General features: G+C 31.6%; 1 protein-coding gene and 1 long non-coding RNA gene across 4 annotated transcripts; both read left to right on the top strand.

Annotated features, from left to right (window-relative positions):
* The first annotated feature begins 9,155 nt into the window (after window positions 1-9,155).
* On the top strand, window positions 9,156-12,317 carry LOC144560138 (uncharacterized). 3 transcript variants are annotated; one of them, XR_013513340.1, is made up of 5 exons: window positions 9,156-9,751; window positions 10,670-10,837; window positions 11,096-11,152; window positions 11,550-11,767; window positions 12,051-12,317. It is a non-coding gene; the product is annotated as an uncharacterized LOC144560138 (long non-coding RNA). The 3 variants fall into 3 exon arrangements; XR_013513339.1 differs by having other exon boundaries at window positions 9,161-9,751; window positions 11,630-11,767; XR_013513341.1 differs by having other exon boundaries at window positions 9,164-9,751; window positions 10,670-10,757; window positions 11,630-11,767.
* Window positions 12,318-12,936: 619 nt separating this feature from the next.
* LOC144560847 (protein ACCELERATED CELL DEATH 6-like) lies at window positions 12,937-17,478 on the top strand. Its single transcript, XM_078310076.1, has 3 exons — window positions 12,937-13,138; window positions 15,596-16,510; window positions 16,876-17,478. Exons 1-3 carry the CDS (start codon window positions 12,980-12,982, stop codon window positions 17,476-17,478), a joined length of 1,677 nt encoding a protein of 558 aa, XP_078166202.1. The 5' UTR covers window positions 12,937-12,979.
* The last annotated feature ends 688 nt before the right edge of the window (window positions 17,479-18,166 follow it).

Below are 18,166 nucleotides of genomic sequence, written 5' to 3'. Positions count from 1 at the left end.
AAATTGGACGAAAAACATAGAATTCGCGTTAATCGGCAAGGAATCGGATCGAGTACGGCCGATTCCGATCCATAACGGCCGCTTTTTCCTTCCATGGTTAGAATTAATCCTTTTGCATATCTGAGGTGTTATATATCATATGTTCAATGCATTAATAAAAAAATAATAAAAAAGCGAGCTTCCATCATTTCAACATGAGGGCATGCATTGTTGTTATTCTCATAAAAAAGTTAATAATTTCTTATTTTGTTTGATTTTGATTTTGGAATGCATAAAGTTCATAAAATACAATTAAATCTACATTTTTTTTTTTTGAGACTACAGATTGTGAGAAATGATTGAATTGATTCTGCTATGTCAAAATAAATTAAAAGACAACTCTATAGTTGACTGAATATGATTAAAATAAAAGTTGATATGTTTGTAGGAACATGTATATTATGACATCTTCCTAAGCTTTTTCAATGAATAGTTCTGATAGCTAGATCAAACGCAAAAAAATCAAAATTTTAGAAGAACCCACAAAAGGCTTTATATATACCTTATAACCTTGGCATGAATAAAGAAATTCTTACCCTTTTAAATTTTAAAATTCGTCTACTAATTTTGTAGTAATTTAATTTAGAATTTTATATTTCTTAGATGAAAATAATTCTATGGCTATCCATGATATAGTATTGTTGCCATATCAACAATCAACAAGAATATTCTCTGAATTAATCAGATAGATTAAAACGTTTTAAATATTTCTCGTATTTCTCCTTTTTTGTTGTTTAAATTTTTTAAAATGATTTTAATTATGAGAGCGAGAAACCATCGTCGTCATGTTATTTTTCTAATTCCCAAATTGGGTCTATTGGCCAAAAGAATACAATGTGCTCGAAATAATTTAATTGAAAGACTTGAAAATAAAAGAATGTCTAAACTGAAAGAACATCAAATTCAAACATTAGAAAATTAACAACTTTGCTACAATGAAAAAGGAAGGAAAAACAACAAAACAAAAGCGAAACTGGTGAAAAGGAGATCCATTTGGGATAATCTGGGCCGTTCTTAAAGCCCATAAATCTAGCCCAAAATTAGTTACATACCAGGGATAATAAATCTTCATATTGGGCCCTGAATTATCTGAATTTGTTTTATTTACATGTATTGATGCCATATCAACAAGAATATTATCTCAATTTATCCGATGGATTAAAATGCTTTAAATGTTTATCTTAATTCTCATTTATCATTGTTTGAATTTTTTTGAAGTGAATTGGACTTTTTCAATTTGCCAAAATTGGGTTTATTGGGAAAGAATATACGATTTGCTCAAAATAAAATTCAAATAATGGAAAATAAAAAGAATGTCTAAAGTGAAAAAAAGAAGAGATGAACTGGAGAAAACGACACCAGTACAATTAATAATTTGGGCCGGATTGTAATCATATAAAGCTAGCCCATAATTAGTTACTATAAATAATCCTATAATTCAATTGATAGATCAACATGAAATTCAAAATGACCAGCCCATTTCTCTTTAGTCTATCTGTTTGTGTAACTAACAAATAAAAAAACTAAAGTATATATATATAAAGCTTAAATCGACTACAAAGCTGAAAAAAAGACTACATTTTATATGTCAAAATATGACAATAAAATAATTTTAAAATATCTTTTAAATATTTTTTTGAGAGGTAGGCAAATGTCCTTTGTGACTCGTGTGGTTTCACCTCTGGCTGGAAGACACATCTGATGACTTTTAGGGGTTGATGATCTGCTATGGCAATATCGTTAAAGGTCTATACGTGGGGTGTGGGTACTAGTATTGTCTTCTGACTGACTCGTTTCATCAGGCTGCATAAATTATTCTCCTTCTCCCTTGTTCGATTTTAAAGTATTTGTTTTCCCTTGAATTTTTTTTTCTTTTACATATATTTGTTTACAGAATTTTAAAGTGGTCATGCTTAGTTATTAGTTTTGAAAAACGGTTAGAGTTTTTTTGGATGTGGTCCTAGTTAAAGATCTAAAAATAGTTTCAGTCAAAGTAATTAAAGTTGTTAAAGTATTGAAGTTTTTATGTCGACAAGATTCGTTAAATTGATTTACATGATTTAGTATTGAAATTTACCGACTCCGCTCCATTAGTTACATGATTTTTGAAAATATTCAGAAATTTTTGGAAGATTGATGTTCGGAGACAGCACTGGAATCACAAGTTTTCTTTAATAGGGACAACATGACTAATCACGTTACTTTTATTTGTCTTTTTTCTTCACATAGAAAATGTACTACTCATAAATATGTGGTCGTTTTTTTATATCTATGATAAGAATCACATGTTAATGCACCTACTATAAAAAATCCATCTTACTGCCGCATGGGACCCCTAAAAATTCTTATTATTGACATTTTTTTATTATATTTTGTTATGTTCTTTTCATGTAAAAAATTCAATTTGTGGTTGATATTTTTCGTTTTCAATTTGTGGTATTTTTTTCAGTTTGTAACTAAATTCATTTTTTTATTTGTTAATATGAAATTTTTTATTGGTTCCACATTTTACTTCCTCATAAAAGAAGAATTGTAATCGATTTATATTTTTTTCAATTTATGCTTAGTCAATTTTTCAAATTTTGAAACTTAAAACCGAGTTGAAACTATTTTTTTTACTTATAGTCTCTTCTTTAATTAACTTATTGAAGCACATTTTGAAATAGGCATTGATTTTCATAACTATCCACTTGTCCCACTTCGTGAGTCTCAGTGTTGAGAGACATATAGTTGAATCATGATATACATTTAGGACATAAAATATACGTAGATTTTGTTTAATTTTAATTGCCACTTGCTGTAAGAGATATATATAGTTGAGATTATGTAGTTTGATAATAGATATATGTTACAATATTTATCTGTCTTCTTACATAAAAAAGAAACAATACTGGAATAACAAGTTTTCTTTACATGAAAATAACACTAGTCATCACGTTACCTTTATTTGTTTTCTTTCTTGACTTACAAAAAATATTATTTATAAATATGCTCATTTTCTTTATCATTATTTGTCTTATTTCTTCAATTAATTTGTCTTCTTTCTTCACTTTACATGGAGACAACACTAGTTATCCCGAATCACCACCAACTAATTTCGGTTCGACTTAGACTATTTTGCATACCATGCGTATAATTAATATGCTTCTTCTATGGAATTGAAAAAAAATTCATCTTTCTAATTCATTAAATATATCTATTACTTTTCTAAAAATAAAATTTATAAAAGTAGACGGAAGGTATTAATTTTGACTACAGCTGCGGATGATGGTATTGTTCATCTGTGACTGTGGGACGTCATCACTTCTAGCTAGGTCACCTATAAGTTAAGGTACCAAGAAAAATTACCAAACGTATGATGTCTATATATATAGGGGTGAAAACAGTCAAAGTACGTAGAAATATTATATACTTCAGTTGACTATTTTCTCTGTTGTGAACAGGGGTTTAAACGGGACCACTCTCCCATGCGATGCAATCAATCGCTCACCACTTTCAAATTTTCTTTGTTTTTCCTTGATCTGCTATGGCAATATCGTTAAAGGTCTATACGTGTGGTGTGGGTACTAGTATTGTCTTCTGACTGACTCGTTTCATGAGACTGCATAAATTATTATTCTTCTCGCCTGTTTGATTTTAAAGTATTCGTCTTTCCTTCAATTTTCTTTTTTTACGTGTATTTGTTTATAGAATTTTAAAGTGGTTTAGTTATTAGTTTTGAAAAAATGTCACAGATTTTCTAGATATGGTCATAGTTAAAGGTCTAAAAAGTGATTCTAGTCAAAGTATATAAAGTGAAAGTTATTGGAGATTATATAGAAATGAGAAGTTTTTATGTCGACATGCATGATTTGTTGAATTGGTTTACTGAATTTAGTATTAAAGTTTACTGACTTCCCTCCATTAGCTGCTTCATAAATTAAATTTTGCATGTTGTGAAGGAATCCAATTGCATTGGATGTCTGTTTTTTAAACCAATTGAAAAAGGCGTACATAAAATTAACTCATCCCTTTTAATTAAAGAAAAAAAAATATATGAGCAAGTTTTCATCATATTTTAAAGGCGTACCTAAAATTAACTCATCCATTTTAAATTGGCACCGCTAATTAAAGAAAAATAATACATGCATGAACACGTTTTCATCATATTTGAATTTCTAAGCATGATGATAAATTAAAAAATATTATTGATTAGGAGATCAGATAGTGGGTCCTATATATTCCACATTCATATAATTGTGCATAATTATTAGTTGGGTAGAGCCAGGTGTCGCATATCTAATGTCTTGGAGAAATGAGAATTCACCCACCTTAAAATTAAGGCACTTTTTGTCTAGTGAAGGTTTGTCTTCTCTAAACCCAGTTTGGATCCCCCAATGTAACTCAAACATTGATTTTGGATCTGGACCGTACCGTTCAATCGGAATGTGTAAAAATATACAAGGACCTGGATCGCGTCCCGTGGGATCCAAACTGAAAATTTAAGTTACTTCAGATGATCCGGACACATTACGGATCTAATCATATTTTTGTGTTACTATATATGTATTGCTCTAATATAATAATGATTTTGTGTTATAGTTAATTTTCTTTTTTAAATAAGAATGGGATCAACTCTTATAATTTTTAATATTGGAAAGAAACTTTTTTAATATTGAATATTGTCAGAATTGAAATTTGAGAAAGATGTATTAATTTTTAATATTGTATTTCTCCTCCTTGGTATAAAAGCGTTTGCTTTTCATATGGAACCAGAACAATGCATGAGACACGGTTTGCTTTTCATTTTTTAATTCGCTTTCCATTAATGATTGCCTTTTTATTTAAACTATCTACAATTATAAAAATTCAATGATAAACATATGATGTCGTGCATTTCGTGCAAAATTTGGAATTAATTTATTGTCGTTTGTCTACAATTCTCCCTTTTTATTAAGACATGTTTGTAGGATACAAGAAATACCAACTGGGCTTGGCCCAATTAATCTCATTTCAATTGTAGGCCTAATATGGGCCCAAAGACTTGGAAATTAAGTTCGGCTTAAGCATAATTATATTTCTCTTGGAATAAAAGCTCAATAATTATTGGCGGCCATTTAGTATGGAACTATGGATGACACCTCTGATGTGCGTTTCTCTTGAATAAAATCTCTAAAGTAGGTCAAAGTTTGAGTTTGGATCCGGACCGTCTAATTGTAATGAAATCTGTGATCATGTGCTGCATGAAGTTAAAACTGCTCTGTTAAACTAACGACTTGTACAACTCTTTTTATTCTATAGATCATGTGCTGCATGAAGTTAAAACTGCTATGTTAAACTCTTGATAACTGACATTCACACATATATTGCAAAGGATGATAAAAGTTAAAAAAAATAGTCTTGTTATTATTTAACATGTTAATTAGGAGATGGGAAAAAGTTGTTTTCACAAAATGAGAATTTACACTAGTTAGCAAGATTATGATACATATTTCCTTGCATAAATTTTTTTATCTTGTCCATCACATTATAACAAAAGGCAAAAGATAGTTTCAAAACTTCTAAAAATCTATGATACTTTTGAGGAAAAAATAATATAAAACCTAAGAAAGAAGTGAAAAATTATTTTCAAACGAATGAGAAAACAATTAAAAAAAAAATTACCCTTCGGTAAGCTACCCTGCATATGCATAAAAAATGTAATTAAGTTAGTTTTCCAAGCATGTATCTTCTGCGGTCAATAAATTCAAATTCGTTAGTTTAAACTAAATTTTTTCTCTGTTATGTAAAGAATTTTTAGGGGTCCCATGCGGCAGTAAGATGGATTTTTTTGCAGTAGGTGCATTAACATGAATGTGATTCTTTATCAATAGTATTTTTCTAAGTGAAGAAAGAAGACAAATAAAAGGCACATGATGACTAGTACTGCTGTTTCCAAGTATATATAAAACTAATATATCTAACCTTACAGTTCCATTGTTGTTTATTTTTTATGTAAGAAGACAGATAAATGTAACATATATTAATTTATTATGAAATTATATAATCTCAGTTGTATATATCTCACAGCTAGTGGCAATCATAAATTAGAGTACCGATACTATAGTAATGTACTATCCTATACATAGCCAAAAAGTTCTTACAGTCATCCTTCTCAATATCCATGAGAAAACGAAGCATGAATTATCTGGCATTTTCAAAATTGTAAGTATTTCTTCATAAGAAAAAAAAAATTGAATTGGACATATACTAGTATCATTGGGATTGGAAAATTTTGTTGAATTCTGTTCGCAACAACAAAAAATGAAGATATATAATATATATATCAGTTCATTTTTTCTTTTATTTTGAATGAACAAATAGGTAAAGTGCATATAGAGGTGACCCTTGATTTAGCTTCAGGAGTGACAAAAACCTAAAAAGAACAGAGATACATATTAAGCTACTGTTGTTCGAATATAAGAAAAAAGAAATGTGTGCAAATTAAACATCACGGACGTACCCTCCTGATTTGAACTAATAATTAGTAATTAAAACATAAAAATGCATCATTATTAATTAATGGCTAATTGAGTTAAGATCAGAGATGAGTTTACATGGGAAAGGTCATAGTCTACCATTTATGACTATTTGCATTTCTTTAGAAACATGCAACCACAAGTTAGCAATTTGACGTAGCTAATGGCTGGTCACCTACTCAACTAGAAAAACATATAATTAACCCTGCCGTTTTTTTTTTAAATTTTAAAAACCAACCCAATGGACCATATATAAAACCCACAGTTCAATATGAGTACATATAAAAGTTCTAATAAAATCTACATAATAAAATATGAGTAATGTTAGTAGACTAGAATTAGGGTGTTCTTGAGCTTACTAAGCTCTTTAGTGAGATGAACTTAAAATTTTATCCGAATGACATCAAACAACAAATCCAAACTATTGAAACCAATCTACTTCACGGGTGATGCATTTATATGTTAAATTAATCAATTTTCTATTTAATTTAGTTGAGCGGTCCAGAAAATAAGTTTTATAAGTTCCTTTAATGCGTTCATTTTTCATCATTTTTTACCACTTGATTTTATATTAAATTATTTTGAAAATTTATATAAAAGACAGATATTCATAACCAGTTATTGTTCTAAGGTTTTTGTAACAAATCCTAATTTTTGCAACATGCATGATGGTAAATTTGTCTTCAAATTTAATAGATGTTGTTGAAATTAAATTGTTAAATTTCAATTTTTTTTTCTCATTGACTTGCCATATATGGAAAGCATGGAAAAAGTTGCTCTACGGTCAAAAGTTGACTGGCTATATTTTCAATGTTGAAAAATGAGACTAGCTACCTCCAATAAATATTATAAAAAGAAAATAATGACAATAGGCATGTCATTATCTATATACTAATATAAATTATATTATAAGAATAGGATTGTTCTGTCGCATTGGTTATATATAACAAGATATTAAAACATGGAACTATATATATACATGGAAGATACAATTTTGTATATTTTATTTTGACCGAATGACTTATAAATGATAACATGCACGTCTACTGAATATTATGACTATACATGGAACATCACATATGACTTATATAAATGATAAATTATAGTAATTGTCTACGTTTACACTTACAAATTTTTTAACAACAATTCGTATAAATCTGGAGGTCTTATTAATTTACAAGTAATTTAATAATTTTCTTGATAAAATATAAGAATGGCTGCAAGGACAGAACAAATAAAGAATATTATTCTCTTTAGTTTCTTTTTTTTTTCTGCTTCCATGCATAAAAACGTTTCTACCTTTTTGTGCTGAATTCATTTTTTTCTAGAATAATTTCTTATCATTGTTAGTTGGCAATTGGTCTTCATTTGTTTTTTGTGTTTTGTTTCCTTTTGTCATGTGATGACCCTAATTGCGTGGATCCAACCTAATATATATATATATATATTTTTTCAGACATTGACCTGGCATTTGACCGTGGTGCGGCCCACTGAGTTGGAGATTTCTGTCGGTTGATTTATCATAAAATGGAGAGATTAAAGAGACTCGCACTGTCTCAAGTCTCCCAAGGAAACTTAAAAAAAGGTCAGTCGGCATTTAAATTTAGATAATTTAATACAAATGAGCAATTGGTAGTTGCGCCAGCCGCCATGAATTCTGTATGAATACAAATTGGATTTTATTATCAGTAGTTTCCACGTGTCCTTCTGTAAGAGGAATAATTTATTTTTTTGTTGTCAACTTGTATTATTTTTATGTTGAACTCTTTTGTAAGATAAATATTTAATTATACATTTTCTTCATTGATGTGTTTTGTCTAAGTTTATGATTATATATGATTTTCACTTCTTTTATTTTGGTGAACAAGCATACATTGTTATTGTATGAACCGTATATGTTAATGCTATTTAGACACGGTTCCGAACCCGTGTACAATATACCTATCTATTCATACACAACGCTCTCAGGCATGGTTATGACACTGTGTGTAATTAGCTTTTCGGACTATGTATTATACAGAGAACTGGTTATGACACTGTGTGTAGTACAGAGAACTGTTTAGCTCTAATGGAATTGGATGTGATCTTTCATAGTAAATGGCTTAAGAGATGTGAATCATACATAAATGTTTTGAGCCACTGCCTAATGGGAAGTTTGCAACATCTGCTTTGATGCAAGTACGGAACTATGTTTCAATATTTAAAATCAGGAATAGGTGTGCAGTGTGAACATAAAATTGTCAAAAACAATTTCAATATCGGTGGTAGCTAGCTACGTATTACCCAACTGGCTTTGTTTTATATTATCTTAATCAGAACTCCTATAATAGCACCTTGAAATAAAGGGGACTGAATGGTGTATCTGGCCAGAGACGATCTCAGCCTTTCATTCACCGAATCCAACCATTATAAACTACTCTGTTAAATATGAGATATTATGTATGTATTTTATGTATCCATTTATGTACAAATCTGAAATTAATTATAAATCAACCTGCAACATACAAAAATACATGGATTTTTCTTTCTCCCTCAGTCGCTGGCAGGAAAACGAATCCACTTCTCTCTTTCTCCATCTTCATCTCCTCCCTCTTTTGTCTCTTGGGATCCTCTCTCTTTCCTTTTCTCTCTTCGTCTCCTCAGTAGCTGGCTTTCTTTTCTTCCCTCAATCCCTACACTTCCTCTTTATCTTTGGAGAAAATTGAGGTGCTCTCCGTGATCCCATCTCTGCCTTCTCTGACCTAAGTTACTAACCCTAACCTAATCCCCACCAGCGAGACAGCGAAGCGACCATCCCCCCAGACGCGCCGCGCACGGTGCTCTCCGCGATCCGCATCTCCGGCCTTCTCCTCCTTGGCCCTAGGTTTTTGAGTCGCTCAATACTCTACCTGTTAGGGTTTTTTTTTGCATGTGTGCCTCGGTGTCGCTTGTGTTCGTGGATTGGAAGCACGACCAGGAGGTGATGTCGTTGGGCAGCACCACGACCTTGGTACCTGTCTTTACCCATTTTCGGCCTTCATCAAAATGTTTTCACAGATTGCTGTCTATTGGTTATATTTTGGTATGTATATGTTACTGGATGGATGGGATGGATGGGATGAGTACAGATGAAAGGGGAAGAATATGTGAAAAATGTTGTTTTGAAGCGTACCGTCGTCAAAGGGGTTCTTGTACAGCAAGCTTTTCAAGTTGCCATTGCTCTTCTATTATCCAAGGTATATGCATTTTTTAAGTTAATTTTTATTTGTGAACTTGCAGTTTGCTCTCTTGGTATTGGGAAAAGGGCACTTGAACAAAATCATTCGGAAATTTAAATTTGGGAAGAATTGTAACTTATAAGTTTGTGCCATTACTGTTATGATACTTTACTGTGCCAATACGATTACTTTTACCAGGTATAGCAAGGAGCAATTGATTGTTACATGTAGGCAATTGGACTTTAGTAGTAGCCTTGGTAAAAATATAATTTTTTATTTAAAAAAACGTGGATGAATGAACTAAATTAGAAGGGTAATCATGAGAGTTTTACCTATAATTCAACTGAAATTGTGTATATGAAATGAAATTAGAGATGAATTTCAACCATAGTTTATTTACAACATATAGTGTTAATTGTGCTCCTCAGTGCCCCTGTTTTTTCAAAACTAGATATTAGGTGACGAGACTGGTACATCACCGTCATAACCCTGAACTGGTTAATACTTACCCAATTCAACCCTCGCCGTTTATTTATAATTAGCCTCATATACAAATGAAGTAATGTGAATCAAGAGTTAAGGATTCAGGGGTAAGTACTGTTTTGCGCCAAGTCACCAATTAACACTAATTAAACATTTACTATAACTTGCTTAATATCTGGAATTTATTTGAATTGGGTAACTATTAATCTGAAATTATCTGGTAAGCCAAATATCTGGAATTAATTGAATTGGGCAATCACCAATACTGAAGGGAGTTTTAGATAAAAGGTCTGGTTAGTTGTCGGCTCATTTTGTCATTGAGGTACCAAATATGCATTGGTTATGAAAGTAGTACATTTATACCTCTTTCAATTTATTATCTGTCAGTGAAAATTGTTTCAGAAAGCTATAGATATGATGCCATAATATAATATTGTACAATATAATATTTAGTTTGAAGGTTGGAAGAGGATTTGACAGGGCATACATTGCTTGACCACTGCAACTATTGCAACGAAGCTCAAAATTCCAACACGGCAAGGCAAGCATTGCTAATTCTCCTAAGATCCCCTTCTAATGTAATGTAAATATTTGGTGTATGCGTGACATCATTGATTTATTGTAAGTAATAATTTGAAACAAAGATGAAGAATAAGGAATGAACTGAATGAAAGGAGTAACTTGCTTACACATAGCCAATCAGTACAAAATTAGCTACTCTACAACCTGGCAAATATCAAGTATCATCTTTAGGCGACAGATATAACATATCCAGTTCAAAAACTCACCAAATTAGCCTTTATTTGTGTACCATCTGATATATAATATTTATGTAAATAATTAAATTTGTGTACATGTGTTATACGTTAAATATTTTAGGTGACCTAATGGAAGGCAACATAGATGAACTCAGAAAGCCTTTTGTTTCTCTCAAAGGTACTAATTACATCTGTCTTTGTCTTTGTAATGCACTGAAGCCTTTTATAATTTATTTTTCTATAATTTATAATAAATAAATAATCATGCTATCATTATGCATTTTGAATGGTTCAGATCGGTTGTTTGGACTAAAAATCCGAAGATATGAGTCCACAACGTAGGACTGTCTGTGATATGTCTATTACCATAGCCTTACTTTTATGCTAATTTAAAAACCTATTGCATATGTTAGATTTGGTGTTTTCTGGCCACACAGTGCAAACAATATGTGCATCTTATTTGTTGCTTTAAACATGAAGAAAAATCATTGACCAATGAAAATATGTTAGGAAATCTTATGAGGCTTCGTGATCTTTCTTTATATCGTAACTTGCTATTGATCTGGTTTTTGTAGAAAGCAATTACAGAAAAAAGCTTTTGCAAGGTTTATTCAATTGCTACAGGTCATATAATGAACAATATTTTGCGTATCAGGAAAGGGAATGTAATTGGAAACATTATATTATTTCTTGGGAAGCTTTATGTGACTCTATTTTGTGCGTTGTTTGGCCTTTTGATGCTGGACACGTACAAATACACAACAAGATTTCATCTCCTCTTTTCCCAGTTCTGGTAAGCTCTCATTTTATTTTAAATCAATAATTACTTAGGTATCACTTGGTATTTGATATAAATGATTGGATACCTGAACATGCTATAAAGGTACGTGCCATCCAGCATAGAACATTCAAAATTTACTTACTCAAAATTTGTAAATTTCAATTTTTGTAGGTACTTGTGGAATTTACAAATTTTAAGTTCCTACATTAAAATCCAAGATTCTTAATTCAAATTTTTAACTGTAGGCCGGTGTGTTGGGTCCTGGGTTACATTGTGGCAACCCTTTTCTTTGCAGTAGTTGAGATGTCAATTGACACAATCATTCTCTCATTCTACCAAGATGCTGAGGAGCACCGCACAATACACACGTACCATCAGCACATGAAGCATGATTCTTTTCTTATCTATGTCAAGTTCTCTTGACCATTTTGTTGGTGCATTTTTTTCTCACAAATTTGATGAGTCTAGAATATATTCATGTAGTACAAAGTTTGATGCAAAGAAAGACAATGTCTTTTCTTGGCCAGCTAAGATCATGAGATAAAAATGTTGATTATTTTAATGTTATGTTGCTTTATTTTTTATTGCACATATTAGTTACAATGCATTATCCATGTTTATAAGTTGTATCCAAATTATAAAAGTCTACCTAAACAGAAATTATAATAAAAAAAAAAAACTTCTTGTGTCCTTGCTAAGAAACTAAAGAAAGAATAAAGCATAGTGAGGCCTGAAAAAGAGAAGTGAAGAGCTCATAATTGTTTACATATCATCTAAATTTTCATAAATTGAAAAATTATAACAAACAAATACTATAAATTCCCACTGCAACGCGTGGGTCCATAACTAGTATATATATATAATTGGATCAGGCTCAATAATTATGTTTGAGCTGGTCATGGACCTACCGCTCTCCAATCTCTGTAATCCAGCTCAGCATCAATAATTTGGACAAGACTCAAGTGGACTTCAATTTTAGATTTTAGAGGAGATAACATAATATCTATAAAACAAGGAGAGAGACGAATCGGTCTCCCCCAGTTAAGGCCTCCCCATGCTACCTGTCAGAAGTTAATTTAATTTAATCTAACAAATTATTGACCGTCAGATTCCACTATAAAATATTTCCAATGTGCAACATACGGTAACTGCGCACAACTCTTCCCCAACAATCTATCCTCCTCCACAAAAGAGTAAGAACAATTCAAGCTAAGCGTGATAGTAATGGCCATTCCATCCACCCAAAGCATTAGATCAAGTGAAATGGTGTCCGAGTTACGCCCCGTTATGCCATTTGATCTTTTCATGGCAGCAACAGAAGGCAATAACGATGTATTAGTACGACGTCTTGGACTACAACAGGAAGAACCAACAGAAATTCTGGTAATATTTTACAAACTATTTCTTGCTTATATTTATAGTGTTTGTAAAGTACCTAATTAAACGGAGGGAGCACAGAGGGAATTGCAAATCCTGTAATTGAAAAAGTTATATTTATTTAAAAAAAAAAAGCAACCAATTATCTCAATTGGTTAATTTGCTGTGAAATTCCTTTTGTCAGTCGTAATATTATGGAGACCGCTAATATATTTATTGTCAAACAATATATGGCTCAATTTTGGATCAATAGATTTATTGCCAAATCAATTAGTAGCATTATTATTATTCCATTAGTATTTCAAAATTTGTTTAATTTGTGTTTGGATGGTTGGGTACTTGGGTAGTTCGATATATATATATATATATATATATATATATATATAGAGGTAGGCTAATAAACAATCGATTGTTCCTAGCCTCCCGTACAACCAAGTCATTTTTTAATTTTTAAAGTCTAAATGATTGATCCAAACCGTTAGATGTGATCTCCATATTAAAATGTGCTACGAGACCAAATTTTACATTTTTTGGAATTTTTTTACTATTTATTAAGCCACTTTGAAAATCGCTGATCCAACGGTGGCTTAACTAAACAGTAAAATCAGCAGCTACCGTTGGATTAGCAATTTTCAAAGTGGCTTAATAAATAGTAAAAAAATTCCAAAAAATGTAAAATTTGGTCTCCTACTACATTTTAATACGGAGATCACATCTAACGGTTTAGATCGATCATTTGGACTTTGAAAATTGAAAAATGACTTGGTTGCACGGGAGGCTAGGAACAATCGATTGTTTATTATCCTACCTCTATATATATATATATATATCCGGCTAAATTGCTGCTGGCAGCAGTTCTGCCCAAGTGCTGCCGGGGCTATATTTAGCCGTGTGATGTCCAAACAACAAATCCAAACCGTTAGATGTTTAATCTATATTATAATCTACTTGGAGACCAAATTTTACATTTTTTGGAATTTTTTTACTATTTATTAAGCTGGTTTGAAAACCGCTATTTTCAGTAAATTTCTGCAGAACAACGGTTTTCAAACTAGCTTAATAAATAGTAAAAAAATTTCAAAAAATGTAAAATTTGGTCTCCAAGTAGATTATAATATAGATTAAACATCTAACGGTTTGGATTTGTTGTTTGGAGATCACACGGCTAAATATAGCCCCGGTAGTACTTGAGCAGAACGGCTGCCAGCAGCAATTTAGCCGGATATATATATATATATATATATATATATATAGTCACCAGGTTGGTTTGCTATTCCAATCAGAAAGTTGAATTGGTGACTATTCTAACTAACTGAACTAATATTAACCTCACCAATTCCGTCGTGGTCAGAAAGCCCATAACCAAAGATCACGTTTGTAGTTCATGCTTGATGTACATTCCATTCCTTAATGAGAACACCCGAGATCTATTTTCTGATGACAAGCTAAATATTGTTGGCCACATGCCATTACTGCTAGAACATGTAAATCGTTTTTATTTTTATTTTTTAATAAATGAAAAATAGTAGGCCTAAACCTACTTTCTAATAAAAGTGTAGCTAATTGTTGGTTTACGCATGCATGCATGGCATATTTTAGTTTGATTTAGTAATTTGCGATTTCTGTTTTTAGTGGAAGACAAAAAAAAAAAAAAAAAAAAAAAAGTGCTGATGGAAAGTTATATATAGAATCGCTCTTTTTTTTTATTATAATTCGAGTAAAACTAGGGTGTTCTTAAGTTCACCAAGTTCCTTGATGAACTCAAATCTAAAACCCATCAAATTAGTTTTAAATGATGGATCCAAACTGTTGAAACCCGTCTATCTTATGAGTGATACATTTACATGTAAAAAAAATAAAATTTGTACAGAGTCAAGTGGTCAAAATTTTTTTTAAAAATGAATGCATTAAAATTAATTTATTAACCTTCTAATTTTGACTGCTTGACTTTATACTAAATTAATTCGAATGTTTAAAATTTTCACATGTAGAAGTGTCACTTGTAAGAGTGGCGAGTTTCAACAGTTCAAATTCATTATTTAAAGCCGATTCGATGAGTTTTAGACTTGAGTTCACCAAGGGATTTGATGAACTTAAGAGCACCCTAGTTTTACTCCTATAATTCTTATATATACAAGTCGATCCAGAGATCATTATTTTAAAATTTATTTTGTATAAATTCACAATCCAGCAATGAAAATTTTCATTTTATTAAATTATGTGAAGTTTATCTATCAGGTTCTTTGAACTTGCGCAGAACCACTCAAATTTTATAACACAATTATATATATGTTATTACAATATAAAGCTTCTAAATACTGATTGTGGTCACTTTAATTATATATACATGTAATATGTATTTATTAGATGTAATTAAAAAGCTACAGTTGTTACTGTTTTACATATCTTTTTCTATTAAATTAACATATCATGACTTAATTAAATTTTATATTGTCTAATCAGGTGACAAAAGAGGCTTCACATTCTTCTCCCAAACAAATAAAGACAAACACCACTGTCCAATCCGAGCTCCAAAGTGCAACACGTTGTGGAGACACCCTTCTTCACCTACTTGTTAGTAAGGGGCACAACGAGCTTGCTTTGATGGTTTTACGAAGAGATGTGTCTCTATTAAAATCGCAAAACAAGAATTTAGAGACACCTTTGCACTGTGCTGCGAAAGTCGGAAACGAGAAGGTCATCTACAACCTCATTCAAATTGATCCTTTTGCCGTGAAGGATGCTCTCGAACATACAAATGAAAGTGGGGATACAGCCTTGCACGTTGCTGCTAAATACGGAAATATAGATATCGGCCTCGCGTTGATGAAGTTGGACCCAGAAGTGGCATATAGGGTTAACAACAATATGTTTTCGGCATTGAACGTAGCAATAGACAAAAATTATACTGAGATGGTACAGACTATGTTAGAACAGGACCGTACTCTGGGATACACCCAATTTTCCACCGGAATGTTGCCAGTTCATTTAGCCGCAAGCACGGGCAACAAGGAATTGGTATTGCATTTAATAGAAAAGTACCCTGATCATGGAGAGTTGCTGGATTCTGACGGAAGAAACCTTTTCCACTTTGCTGCGGAAGAGAACAAGAATGAAATTTTTGAGGAGATATTTGAAAAGACCAGCAATCGAGAAATGATTGCAAGAATGAATAATGCAAAGGATTATGAAGGAAATACACCATTGCACATTGCAGCAATGAATGGACACAAGGAAACTATGGTCGCTATATGGAAAAACAAGATGAATGTCGATGCAGAAACAGTCCAAAACAAGCAAGGCTTAACACCACTCCAACTTTGCAGGAGGAAACTGGAAGAATATAAGGTATATATGCTTAAATTAAGAATTACATCAGTAAATTATTTGTTTGTTTTAGTTATCTCGTCTGTTACTACCAACTACTGATCTTAACCGATTAACAAAGGCCAAAAAAAAAAAAAAATTCAACATTTAGCTTTAGTGGTACCAAATCTATTAAATTTAATTGTGATAATTGAGAGATAGAAATGTGAAATCTTCGATTTTTTTCTTTAATGATTCTGGAGATTAATATTATTACCAGTTTTTCGGTGCAAGTATTGGAGTATAACCCAAGAATATAAATATTTATCTTTTCCCATTTGCAAATTTCATTCATGTTAGAACTTGATCACTATTTATTATATGTAACTGTTATATATTTGTCAGAAAAGCTAACTTTGATATCTGTTCTCTTACAGGATACAATTAGGAAAGACGATATTAGGGAGTACGTTAAGAAAGAAGGTTGTAAATTTACTAAAAAATGGTTTGATGATATAATGGCACCACCAACGAAAAATAGATGGGAGAGAGCTCAAGTTATCGGACTGGGCTCTGTACTTATCACAACTGTAACATTTGGTGCCGGTTTCACAGTCCCCGGAGGCTATAATCAAGACAACGGTACACCAGTTCTAGGAAGGACATATATGTTTCGAGCATTTATTCTAGCAAATTCCATGGCATTTATGAATGGATTCTTAAGCTTAATTTCGATTCTTTTTGAAGTTCAGGATGATTCACGTCCCAGCCGGTTTGAATATCCAACTATTACATTTTATGCTGCAGCAAGTTTCATGCTTATAACATTTGGATTAGGAATGTATGTGACACTTGCTCCAGTTTGCTTGCCGATTGCCATCTTCCTCCTTGTTACCACTCTGTTTTTTGGAACTCCTGCCAGCATATTTTTTGTTGTGCACGTCGGTAAAGCGGTGTATGAAAAGTCAAATAACCTTGTACCTTTCATAATAACATATTTGGCGTCTATCCTGTTCATCTTCTGCCTGGCATTAATGTAGGTCTGTACATTTCCATTTCCTGTCCACATTTCTTATTTGTACTAAGAATAATTGTGTTCTTTTATTTATCATGAACCATTTTATTCTTGATGCTCTTCTATTTATGCGGAATATTTTCATTTTTCACTTCGTTGGACTTGATGTTTCTTTTCTTAATTAATTTATTAATTAATTTTGTCCTTAACGGGAGGGATTTTTACAGAAGTTTATGTTGGAAATTTTTTTTCTAAGACATTGAAAAAATTAAATAGTCCACTATTTTCGAACCGATGGCCTTCGCCCCAATAGCAAAAGTGTTCACCTTTGCCATCGTCTCTGATCCAATGGCGGTTCGCACCTATGCTATCTGATCAATTTGTTTGTTTTTACAAGTATTGATGCCATATCAACAAGGATATTATCTAAATTAATCCGAAGGATTAAAATGCTTCAAATGTTCATCTTATTCTCATTTTTCATTGTTTGATTTTTTTTTTTAAATGAATGGTATTTTTTTACAATTGCCAAAAATGGGTTTATTGGGAAAGATTATACTTACAATTTTCACAAAATAAAATTAAAAGAATGGAAAATAAAAGAATGTCTAAAGTGAAAGAGAGAGAGAGAAAAACTTGAGAAAACGAGATCCATAGAATAATTTGGGCCTGGCTGTAATCCGATAAAGCTAGCCCAAAATTAGTTACTATAA

Source organism: Carex rostrata, chromosome 10 (assembly GCF_964058835.1).
Source record: "Carex rostrata chromosome 10, lpCarRost1.2, whole genome shotgun sequence".
Taxonomy (NCBI): domain Eukaryota; kingdom Viridiplantae; phylum Streptophyta; class Magnoliopsida; order Poales; family Cyperaceae; genus Carex; species Carex rostrata.
The sequence above is the reverse complement of the archived record's forward strand: the minus strand, read 5'-3'. Positions and strand labels throughout refer to the sequence as shown.

Bases quoted from the DNA above. Each gene is read 5' to 3' on its own strand.
- LOC144560847 (XM_078310076.1), top strand. From the start codon at position 12,980: ATGGCCATTCCATCCACCCAAAGCATTAGATCAAGTGAAATGGTGTCC. The intron at 13,139-15,595 runs GTAATATTTTAC...TTGTCTAATCAG, and splicing joins AAGAACCAACAGAAATTCTG to GTGACAAAAGAGGCTTCACA. The intron at 16,511-16,875 runs GTAAATTATTTG...GTTCTCTTACAG, and splicing joins TTAAATTAAGAATTACATCA to GATACAATTAGGAAAGACGA.